Source organism: Fukomys damarensis, unplaced genomic scaffold, assembly GCF_012274545.1.
Source record: "Fukomys damarensis isolate Sample0158 unplaced genomic scaffold, DMR_v1.0_HiC HiC_scaffold_21, whole genome shotgun sequence".
Classification (NCBI taxonomy): domain Eukaryota; kingdom Metazoa; phylum Chordata; class Mammalia; order Rodentia; family Bathyergidae; genus Fukomys; species Fukomys damarensis.
The window spans coordinates 40,367,500-40,379,563 of record NW_022900933.1 but is presented as its reverse complement, the minus strand read 5'-3'; the positions used below and the strand labels follow the sequence as shown (position 1 = coordinate 40,379,563).

The window sequence follows — 12,064 nt, the reverse complement described above, 5'->3', positions numbered from 1 at the left end:
AATTGAAAAAGGGTTAGGGATGTAGCTCATTATGAAGTGTCAGTATCATAAAAAATGTATCTTTGTATTAGTATATGATTTGTTAATATGTAATGAATGTCATTTTTACAGCATGTTTTATTCTAAAACTGTAAATACTGATACAATGCAGTATACCAAAGCTCTTTGAGCTCCTCAATTTTAAGGGCCAAAGGAGTCCTGAGAACTAAAAGTTTGAGAACCACTGCCCTGCACAGAAGTCTAACGGCATGGGGAGAAGTCTGCCCGGCACAGGAGTTGCTCTGGGGCAGTGTGGGGCGCAGATCAGGGGCAGGTATCCCTGGGCCTCTCCTCTGCTCCAGGCTCAGGTCTGAGGCCAGGCTGTGCCCTGCCTTTCGGGGACATAGAGCCGACCCGAAGCTGCGCTCCTGCTCTCCGGGCCCCTGGCTGCTGCACCAGCAGCCTTCCAGCTCCTCCCCAGGTCAGCAGGACACCAGCACCACACACTCCACTTTAGGTCCCGGCCCGTGGTTCTGAAAACAAAAAATACAAAAAGGATGGAGCATGGAACTCAGTAGGAAATCCCTGGTTCAATCCCTAGTACTGAAGAAAACAATCTGTAGGCTGAGGGGTAGTAGCCCTTCTACCACACAGCAGGGGCTGGGTTCCAACCCCAACACAGGGTGGGAGCTCTTGGATCTCTGAGATACTTTGTCTTGAAGTCTTCTGTGTCTGATGGTGCACTTTATTTCTTTATTTTCGAGACAGGGTCTCCTTCTGTAGTCCAGGCTGGCCTTGAACTCAAGGAGACCCCCATCTCATCCTCCCGAGTGCTGGGAGTACTACAGGTGTGTGCTACCACATCTGGCTGATAGTGCATTTTAATTATCTTTTTGCAAGTATAGCAAGCATTTTATTTAAATGGGTTGTTAAATCACAGTTTATCCAAGTGAACATAATGCAATACTATTCTTAAAAGGGGCAGAAATATGACACAGACATAATCCAGGATCTATCGAACTTGACTCGTTTCATTCATTCTGTGGGGGATGCAGTCCAGCATGTAAGAGCAGAGTCACAAACTTACAAAAGTCAATTATGTTCTATATAACATGAAAAACACTGCACTACATTGCCTTGGTATTAAGCACACTCGTCTGCCCAAACCACCTTACACAGTTAATTAGGAGAAAAGACTAACAAGACTGTATCTGTTAGTGAAAAAACCTCCTTCCAACTTCCACTGGACTAGAAGGATTTCACAGTAATTGGAACATTCCATGTTTCAAAACGCTTTTTATTTTTAGCCTGCTGGGGCCAGTTCCTGAGTACTACACTAAGCATGGGCCTGAGCTTCAGTGAATTTGTAGAATAAGAATTGTACCTTCGCAGCAGGAATACTATTTCTTGGAAGTGAGGCTTTAAAAGTTCCCCAAGCCTCCTCATAGCTGCAGACCGTCACATATGGTATGATATGAAAGGCGTGCACTATGCTGCACATGTCTTTACAAACCAAGAAAAAATATACAACAGGCCCAGGAGGTTTACTCAGAACACACATAAACACATGCAGAACAATACTCCAGTTTGTAATGGAGAACGTTAAATTCACTCTGGAGCCTGAAATCTTCATACTTAGGAGGAAGGAGGATGGCAAATTCAAGCACAGCCCAGGTCTCAAAAACAGCAATAAAAACCAACACTAAAAAAAAATCAAATAAAATTTACTTTGAAGCTGGCATGGTGGCTCATGCCTATAATCCCCACACTTGAGAGGCTGAGGCAGGAGTTTGAGTTTGAGCCATCCTCAGCAACACAGCAAAAGCTTGCCTCGAAAAACTAATAAACAGTGGGTTGGGGATGTGGCTCAGGGGTTCCACCGCCTACCTCACAAGCGCAAAGTCCCAAGTTCAATTCTTGGTACAAAAAAAAAAAAAATTAACAAAACAAATTCACTCTGATGGTCACTCTTAGTGTTTAGTCTATTAATATCTAATGTAATTATTGGTGTTAGTGTATTTTAAATTTTGAGACAAGGTCTTGCTGTGCAGTTCCGGCTGGCCTCAAGCTCACTGAAATCCACCTGCCTCAGCCTCCCAAGTGCTGGGATTACAGGTGTGTGGTACCACATCTGCCCTGCTCTACCTTCCTGCAAGGCACTTTGATCGAGGCCCACCTGCTGAGGTTTCTTCCTTCCCTTCTGATACTGTGGTGTCTCCCCCAGAGGCCACCATGCCCACTGTACTCCCTGTGATGCAGGGCCTCCTAGACTCGGCCACCCTTTTTTCTGGGTAACAAGTAGTCCTCACTGGGTAGCTGTGGGCTCTATGGAGACACAGGCGGTCGTTACAGGACGTCTTCCTCAGTGCTGGGCACGGCTTTGTTTTTTCAACTGGCTATAATTCATTTTTTTCAAATTTTTATTATGTGGCTACTACTTTTCGAACATTCATGAATACTGTATTTCCCCAAAAGTAAGACCATTATGTTAATTTTTGCTCCAAAGATACAATAGGACTTATTTTCAGTGGGTGTCTTTTTTCATGTATATCAGGTGATCCTTTTTTCATGTAAAACATTTACCCATTTATTCGTGTACGAAAGTCTACGCTTATTCACACAGTTGTGTTGTCTTCCTCTGGGACATCATCCTAATTCTCCACTTTTCTCTTTTTTCATTTTGGTGCTGGGCAGTTGATCCCAAGGCCTCCCTCCTGCAGCAGGTGCCCTACCACTGAGCCACACCCTCAGCACCCTAAGTCTCTGTTAAGTTACTTTTCTCTTGTTGCTGAGACAAAATACCCAACAACCCAGGGAGGGGAAAGAGTTTATATGGCTTACAGCTCATAGATTTCAGTCCATAGTCAGATCAGCTGGCTCCGAGGCTGGGTGGCAGAGGGGCCACACAGTTCATGAAGGGCAAAGCAGCAAAAGCAACAAAGACTTCACAGCAGCTCTCTGCCCCTTTTACCTCATTCAGACCTCTTAGGGCAGGCAGCACTCACACCCTAATCCCAGTGCCCTCGAGCCCAGCCCAGCCCAGCCCCACCGTGAATCAATCTCACACTCTAAAGTCAGCTACCTAAAAGCATGAGGCTTTGCGGGACACCTGAGCGCAAGCCACAACACTCTCCAGACCCCAAATTCCAGCCTGACTTTCTTGCGACTCCATTTCCTGTAGAACCACTGGTCCCAGCTCTCATGCCCAGCAACGTGCCCGGCAACGGAGCCCTCCTTAAAGATTGACTCCTTCCCTCCCAGGTTCCCCTACCATTTGAACACTTTCTTCCCATTTCCCAATGTCTATTACACATTTAAGTTCTTATCTCCACTTTCAGTTTTCCATACCAGAGAAACAATGTGTATTTAAATGTGTCTGACTTATGAAACAAAAAAATTTTTAAATGGAGCCAAAGCGCCCCCACTTACCCCTCCTCACCAGCAACCTGAGTGCTGCCTGGGACCTCGTGAGCCACCAGGACGGCGCACACCTGTGATCCCAACTCTTAGGAGGCTGAGGCACAAAGCCAGCCTGTGCTGCATAGGGAGGTCAAGGTCGGTCTGAACTACACAGCGAGACCCTGTCTCAACCACCCCCCAAAAGAGTGGCTCCACCAGCCTAAGAATCCTCTGCTCCTCTAACACCCTCCCCCCTGCTATCCCTGGTCACCACTCATCTGTCTCCAGTTTCTGCCCCTTCCGGAAGTTCACACAGTTGGCATCACAGAGCCCAGGCCAGGTCTGTGCAGTGAGCCTCATAGTTACTTTACATTTTGTCACTAGAACTTGGTTAGTACAGAGGGTGTACAGTCCCATCTGAGGACCCTGAACCTAGATGTCACACAGGAAAGCTGTGCCCCTCAGACCCTGAAACTCTGAGGGTCTCCTCGTGGGTGCCAGCTTTTAGGGAGGATGGGGAGGCTATACAGCTGCTGGGGCTGGGCTGGCCTGCGCCTCTGTTGGAGACACAAGCCTCAGCAGGGCCACAGCCACCTGGGGACCCAACCTGCCCAAGCTCAAAGGCACACTCAGAGCCTGGCCAGCACCCCTCCATGCCACAGCCGTGCCAGCCACACGGGCCCCTCCATTCTTCCTCCCTCCCTCTCTCAGCAGCTCCCCCCAGTGCCTGGAGCTTGCCCATCAGGGCCTGCCACCTCCCAGCCTCACCCTACACCCATCCTGGGAACAGCTCCTTGTAGACCTGCCCTCCCACACTTCTTTCTCCCAGTGCGCTGGTCAGTTTTGTGTTGCTGTGACAAAATACGAGAGACAATGCACTTCAAAGAGAAAAATCTTGCCTTAGCTTGAGATTTCAGCCAATGGTCGCTTGTCTGTCATTTTTGAGCCTGGGTCTGGCAGACCAGAAACCACCACAGGAGCCAGGGCTGGGCCTGCTTCCTCCTTGCACACAGCCTAACTTCCTCCACCAGCCCCTTGCCCGAGCCCTCACAATCCAGCATCACCACAGGCTGGGACACAAGGCCTAGAATAAAAGACAGCAACTGCAAGGAGCGCCAGGCAAACTCCTACCCGCATGGGACCCCGGAATGCTGTGTGGATGGCACCCTGCCCCTTTCAAGTTGCTCCTGCCCGATGGTCACTTCGCTCAGCTTCATCACTCAAGGCCTCTGCAGCCTGCTCCACGTACCCCTCCCCGCATCACTGTGCATGCCCCCTCCAAGGCCCTGTGGGAAGTGCTGCTTTGGCCAGGTCTGTCCTCCAGCCATGTCTTACCAGATGTCTCCCATAGGAAACCTATGGAACCTGGTCCCTGCGCCACCAGCTATGCGCTCCAGTGGGCTCCTTCTGTAGTGCCTCTTGCACACTCCTCCTCCGTCCTGTCCAGGAAGCCCTTCTGGGCCCATCTCCTACAGCAGCCCCTGGCTGCCCTCTGCAGAGGAGATGGGAGCCTCTCAGCTCACAGTGCCAACTGGACCTAGGTGGTCAGCAGACTGTGCTGGCTCAGGCTGCCCCTACAGGCAGCTGTCACCTGCCCACACCACCGAACTGGCTCATTGGCATCACAGCACACCAAACTTCGATGGCAACCACCTCTGGGTCATCAGGGGCCACTTGAGGCCAAGACTATGCAGCACCACCTTTGCTGCCACTAGCCCCGGCCTTTGAGCTGCTCTGCAGTCTGCAGGTCCCAGACCCAGACCCAAACCCCCTCCACTGTCCAGCCAGAGTCCTGGTGGGCAGCCCATGCAGCAGGGAGGAGTCAGGATCCACCTAGTACACAGGGTCAGATACCAAACTGTCTGAGCTCACGCCCAACTTTGCTGAGTAACCTGTGGCTGGCCCTGCCAGTCTAGCCACAGCAACTCCTGTGGCCACCATGCCATCACTCAGCACAAAGCTGTTCTGCTTTTGGCCATAATTCTGGGCACCATGCTGAAAAGGTCTTCTGTAACTCAGGGACTTTAACAGTGCTGCTCCACTTAGACACAATGACCAGAAGCCCAGCATTTGCCCACATCACTCCACTTCATGACTGTCCCTCAGAGCAAGGAAGCAGCACAGGGCACACCGCAAACAAGGGAGACGAGAGCACAGCACTGCTCCTAGCAGTGACGCCTCTGGGACTGAAGGAGGCAAAGGCTGGTCTTTCAGACTGACAATGCAGGACTGGTGGTGTCACACTCCAGCGTTGTTACAGAATGCAGGCAAATGAAGTTGTAAAAAAGCATCTTTACCGGGACTGTCTGCAGTTACAACTTAAAATAGTGTGATTGGCACAGACAACTAACCTTGAAACAATAATTCTGTACCCCAGGACCAGAGGACAGACAGAATGGAAAACAGGCTTTAACTTGACCCAGAAAGATACTTGGGGAGAGGGTGGCTTTAGGCCCCAACCGTTTCCCCGTCACGACAAAGCATGCACTCACTCAACACCTCCTGCCCACTTGAGGACCAAGCTGGTACCACTTGCATGTCAACTTGAAAAGAACCTGTTCCCTTCTTTGTGACACCTGTGTTGTTTGTATCCCATACCACTCTGACTGAGGTCTGTTAAAATTTCAGCCAAAGCCAGGTACTGGTGTGGGATATACCTGCAAACCTAGCACTACAGAGGCTGAGGCAGGAAGACTAGCAAAAGTTTGAGGGCAACCTGGCTGTTTGTGGGACATCAGCTCAAATTCTTTCCAAGAAACGGTTAATCAAACAGACTACCAGTTCAACCACCTTGTGCTACAGCCAAAACCAAGGCCTGCCTAAGGAAGCCAGTGACCCACTGTAATGAAGTTTGTGCACAGGGCTAACAAAGAACCACACAGGAGCAGCATCCAATACAGTCAGCAGCAGCTCCAAAAGGGACCGCTCTTGATTTCACTATAAAACAAAAACCTTAAAAGTTTACTATTAACGCAGAGACCACATAGAATTTTAAGTATTTTAATCAAGTAATGTAGCTGTTTTAGACAGGAAAATAATTTAAGACAACCCATTAGAGCAAAGTAAAGGATTATTCATTATAAGCTATAAATAGAATCAGGGCTATTTCCAATTCCATTGAAGTTTGGCCCCAGACTGCAGAAGGTGTGAGCCCCAAGCCATCAAGTGTTTTGAAGCACCAAACACATTTCCCTCAAGTGGAAAAGACCCTCAACAGCCTGGCACACAGGGCCCTGCAGCAAAGGTGGCATGATGTGTGCCTGCAAGAGCACCTCCTCCCGGCGGACACATTACCTGAAGCAAACAGCCCCTGCCCCACTTCTGGAATGTGTCAAGGAACAATTCCCTCCACCAAGATCACTAAGTGCCAATCCCTTAAAATAGCAAGCTAACAAGGCTTTATTTTTATCAAATATCTATATAATTTCAATGTGAAAAACATTTACATACACATTTGTTATTAAGATCTGTGAGATGGATCACAAAGTAACAGGCGAATAATGTGAGCCAGTGCTCCACACAGAATTAACCACACATACTAGATTTCCAGGGTTCACTCTGTGGGAAGGAACAAATGCGACTGTTTCTTAAAGGATTACTCAAACCTGGTCCAGACCCCCATCAAATAGGCCTTCATCAGCTAACGGGAAGCAAGGAATTCAGGTGGCTATGGCCATTGCCTGCATTCCATAGCCACCGTCCAGACTTCTCAGGGGCCTGGCTGTATTTAATGTGAAGTGAACACCCTAAACCTCTTACACCAAAATATAGGCTCTGCCGCCTTACAAGTATGCTTTAAATTTCATTTCTCTTTAATTAAGACATGGGGGGGGTCAACCTTAACACAAAGTAACACATTTTGGCAAAATAGCAACCAAATATAAAATGCCTAAGCTGTGTTCAGAAGTAAAAGGCATTAAAGAATAAACCTTAATACCACCAAGGGAGGGGGGACACACAACACAGGATACAGTATATTTGAATATTTTGAAATATAATTTAAATCTTAAGAATAAAAGCTGAAAAACTATGCTCAGCTTTTACTAGATTAAGTGCACCTGTTTCTCCCAAACAAAAATCGTTTTATTTAATCACAACTAAAGTCTGAATTTTTTCAGTAAAACCACTACGTACAAATAGAACACTTGTCTGCAAATTTATAATTTCCCTGGCTCATCCCAACGTGCAATGCACACTGAAGACTACAACTGGGGCAAGTGTACATGAAGTGAAAAATCACCATCCTAAATTTCAAAATTTGCTCTTAAAAATTACTTAAAGGACACGCAGGTCATTTACTTTTTAATTAAGATGTTTAACTATCATCTGGTTACCAGTCTATCCCAGAATTACTGTATGCCAACTCGAGGGACTAGAAATCAAACATGAAAGTGCTCTAAAAGGCTGAATAAAGTAATTCCAAGTTAGTCTGTGCTTACATCTCAGCACTTAGCAGAACCTACCAGGCTCCAAGAACCCAACCGGATAAAGGATGGTGCAACATTTTAAACAGGGGCCAATTATTTAGTGTCATTCAGAGCCCAAAATCTGAAGAAATGACCAAAATCAAATCTTTATTTTTTTACTGTATAAATGTGATCCAAATACGTCCACCACTAGGTTTTCCAAAAGAAACATGCTATAAATAAGCAAACTACATCTGCTCATTGATGTGTATGGACTCCCTAGATGTCTCACTGGGCTTAATTACAGACCACTCACAGTAGATTTTAGTATAAAGTGTAGCACGATGTTAAGCCATTTTAGCTTCTGCACATACATGTTGCACTTCTGGCTGATAATGGAGAACAATTTGTAGCATTACACTGTTAGCTAGGTCGCATCCTTCCTTTTAAATGGCATCGATATCAATGTCGTCATCCTTGTTTTCAGACTTCACAGTTTCAACTTTCGGTACACTGGCAGTCTTCGAATAAACCACCTGGTAAGAGAAATGATTTCATAATACCTCTGCCCACAAAAATCTGCATATAAAGAAAACATAAATCCAAATGTTCAACTTAGGCTCTGTCAGCATTTTTCTTTGGAAGTAATAAACATGTTATTCGTGAAAGCTATAAATTCTAAAACTAGTCTAAGGTTGTATTTATAATCTTGTATAACTGTATTTATAATCTTGCAAAGCCTACATAGTGGTTCTGTAAGCCATACAGTACAAGGTAATGAAACTGTTAAAAAAGGGGCCACAGCCTGGGCGTGGGTTATTACTATGTTTGAGACAGGGTCTCATTATTAATTTAACCTGGCCTTCAACTCATTATGTAGCCCAGGCTTTGAACTCACAGCAATTCTCCTGCCTCAGCTTCCTGAGTGCTGAGATTAATAGACATGCACTACCATACCCAGTGGTTATCATTATGAAAAACTCAAGTTAATGGACAAGGTCTTCATATTTTAGTTCGATCCCCAGTACTAAAAAAAAAAAAAAGCAACAGGGTTTATTTGTTCATGCTGGGCTCAAATTTGCAATCTCCAACTTGTACTCTTCACTTTAGCCTCCCAGAGTGCTGAGGTTATAGCACAGCTTTGGTACTTCTGGTATGTCAAGTTTAGTGGTATACTGGGAGTAATTTACAAATTACTGAGGCTGTATTTCATTCCAACTTGAACCTTGAATTTGGAATTACTCCGAATTGCCATTTTGTTACTGCTCCCAAACTGTAATCTCAAGCACTCATGGCTACTGGTAGTGTACTTAGCACCTTCCTCAGCATTTACCTCAATGTTCTCATCTTCATCATCTTCTTCACCACCAGAGGATTCTTCCTCTGCCTCCTTCAACCATTTTATAAATGGCTCCGCTTTGACACGAATCTCTTTGGCAAGTTCTTTTGAAACATACTTCTTAGAGGCCTAAAAAGAGTATGCTTTTTAGGGGAGATTTTAAGTGTGCAAAGTCACTTCATACGAACCTTTCCCCCAATCTGTTTCAATACTTCTGACCCTGAAGGGTCCTTAGTGCCCCCTACCTTTTCCGACCAGCTGATGATGACTTCCTCTTCCAAAAGGTCTGCATCGTACATCTCCTTCAAGATATGCGGAATCTTAGAGAGGAGCTGTGCTTGATGCATCGCCACCACACACTCCAGACCATGAAGAAGATACCGCTGAGCTTTTTTGTTGTTGTGACAGAACTGCAAATAGATATTTGGGACTTGCTTTTTCACATGTTCTACAAGTTGGCAATTTAAGTAACTAAGTACTCCTTTAAAACTATTTTTTGTGGGATATGTGGCTGTCAAGTACATTTGCCCCACATGTGAGAGACCCCGAGTTCCATGCCCAGCACCACAAAGTTTGTTAAGGTACGACCTTATTCAATAATGGTTCAACAAGGTCAATATGCAGCTGGGAGAGTGTGGCCACACACACCTGTAACCCCAGCACCCTGGGACACCGAGGCAGGAATAATGCAAGTCTGAGCCCAGCGTGCACAACTCAGCAACTTGCTGAGACCCTATCTCCAAATCTCAGGACCAAGAATGCAGCTGAAGGCCAAGGCTCTGGGTTCACTCACCAGTCACATTAAAAAAGTCAAAACAGAGATCTTTACACCACTTTATTTAAAAGCCCATGGTGCAGTATATATAGATGTGCACAGGTGTCAATTTATGATGGCAAACAACGAAAGCAATTAAAGCAGGTCCTGAGCCACACAGCTATAATCTCACTTATGGCTCTAAAACAGCTTGCTTACTCGGAGGAAATGGCGCCTGTATTTCTTAATTTGTTCTCTAATCTTCTCATTAAAAAGAACTTCAGTCAGAACAAGAGGACCCATGGCTTTTACATCTAGTCTTTCTGCTTCAGCAACAATTTCTTTGTCAGATGAATCAATAATGCCCTCTTCTTTCTTTTTCTGTAAACAAAAGGCAAATAATTCAGTGAAAAGAGCAAGCTTATCTCACTAGGCTACATATACCTGCTCTCCCAGACATTTTCCCTACCTTATTTAACTTCTAAATGATACACAATTTTTAATGAAAGTATCTGAAACCTTCCCTCCAAAAACATTTCTTGAAAAAAGTGAAAATAAGCCTTACAGTAGAGTATTCGAGATACCAGTGATAGTTACTTAGTAATTACCCTCATGAAAAAGTAATAAATATCTAAAAAACCAAAGGACAGCTCAAAGCTCATTGTGGGTTAAGTAAAACTAACTTTTTTTGGTACCAGGGATTGAACTCAGGACCTTGCACTCGTGAGGCAGGCAGTGGCACCACTGAGCGAAATCCCTAGCCCTGTATTACATAAATTTTATACCTTAACAAAATCAAACAGGATATTCACACGCTCTTCTACGGTTCTTTCCAAATCATCACTGAGTGTCAGGACTTTTGCATGGTCACTAATTTCATCCATTCTGCGCCTCTGAGCTTCCTCAGTTGTATCTTCTCCCCAGTCTTCATCTTCCTCCTCTTCCACAGCATGTGGAGGAGGACTGATTTCATTTGGGGGTGGTGGGGGTGGTGTCTCACTGCTGGATACAGAGCCATTTTCCTTGTCTTTGCCCTTCCTATTTTTCTTTTCCTTTTCTTTCTTTCCTGTACCACTGTCACTATTCTCTGCAAAGAAATAGAAATTTATTCTCATAGCCATTATCACTATCAAAACATTTTAAAACCCTGCCTGTAATTCCCTCAAAAAATCTAAACAAAATGGTAATTGTGAGTAGCTTCTCAGATCAAATCCACCCCCTAAGCATTTTACAGGGAACAAACAACACAGGCAAAGAACGATGTGACATAGAATACCAGGGGTCTTCTCTGTTGGGTAGAAGGATTTATCTTGCTCACCCAGTAGTTAACAATGTTTAAGTCTATATAACGGCCTGTCTCACAGCAAAGAGAGTGCCGGAATAGGTTAGACTTTCTTGCTGTAGCAAGCTCAAATTGTGCCAGACTATTTTGATAATCTGTCACAGAGTGTTGCTTGCAATTCTCTAAAGGCAACTTTGCTTGAGACAAGGCCCCTAAGTCTTCAGGCCAATGAAACTGGAGAAGGACCTTAACTTCCTCATACTCTGACTGTAACAGAAATCTACCTTTGTTTACAACTAGTCACTTTATGTTAAGAGCTGGGGAGTTCATTAAGAACACTTACCAGGTGGGTTTTTGAGAATGAACGTGCAGAGTTTATGATGTGTGTCAAGCATGCCTCGATAGCCACAGGCTTTACAAGAATTACCTATTGTTTGCTTCTTCGGATTCACATGCTGCCAAAAAGTAAAAACAAGTTATGTTCAATCACAATGTAAGACGAAATTTCAATGTGATTTACAAAATAAGGTGTGAAAATTTCAGAAAACATTTAAATACTAGTTTAAGATATAAATTTTTTGTTTTTGTTTTTTGGTACCAGGGATTGAACTCGGGTCCTTGCATTTGCAAGGCAGGACACCAAACCGCTGAGCTAAATTCCCAGCAAGATAAAAATTTTTTTACAGTAACTAAGTATAGAAATATTTCTAAGCCAGGTATGGTGGGCGCATGCCTATAATCCCAGCACTCAGGAGGCTGAGGTGGCAGGATCACTATGAGTTTGAGATCAGCCTGGGCTACACAGTGAGTTCCAGGTCAGCCTGAACTACATAGTGAAAAAGAAAAAAAAAAAAAAAAAAAAAAAATTTCCAAACTAAAAATTTTTGCTATTTCTGGCGATTGAT

The 12,064-nt window shown here is 44.9% G+C and overlaps 1 protein-coding gene and 1 non-coding gene across 3 annotated transcripts in view; both read right to left on the bottom strand.

Moving 5' to 3' along the window:
- Positions 1-6,780: 6,780 nt before the first annotated feature.
- Positions 6,781-12,064, bottom strand: part of Eif5 (eukaryotic translation initiation factor 5) — a 7,234-nt gene continuing 1,950 nt past the window's right edge. For both annotated transcript variants that reach the window (XM_010607271.3, XM_033766826.1), the window contains exons 5-10: positions 11,503-11,614; positions 10,663-10,964; positions 10,097-10,258; positions 9,369-9,533; positions 9,118-9,252; positions 6,781-8,320 (exon numbers count right to left, since the gene is read on the bottom strand). In XM_010607271.3, coding sequence (XP_010605573.1) covers positions 8,231-8,320; positions 9,118-9,252; positions 9,369-9,533; positions 10,097-10,258; positions 10,663-10,964; positions 11,503-11,614 — 966 coding nt within the window. In that variant the 3' untranslated portion in view covers positions 6,781-8,230. The remainder of the gene's footprint in view (positions 8,321-9,117; positions 9,253-9,368; positions 9,534-10,096; positions 10,259-10,662; positions 10,965-11,502; positions 11,615-12,064) is intronic.
- LOC117287171 lies at positions 11,208-11,333 on the bottom strand. The gene has a single exon (XR_004518384.1). It is a non-coding gene; the product is annotated as a small nucleolar RNA SNORA28 (small nucleolar RNA).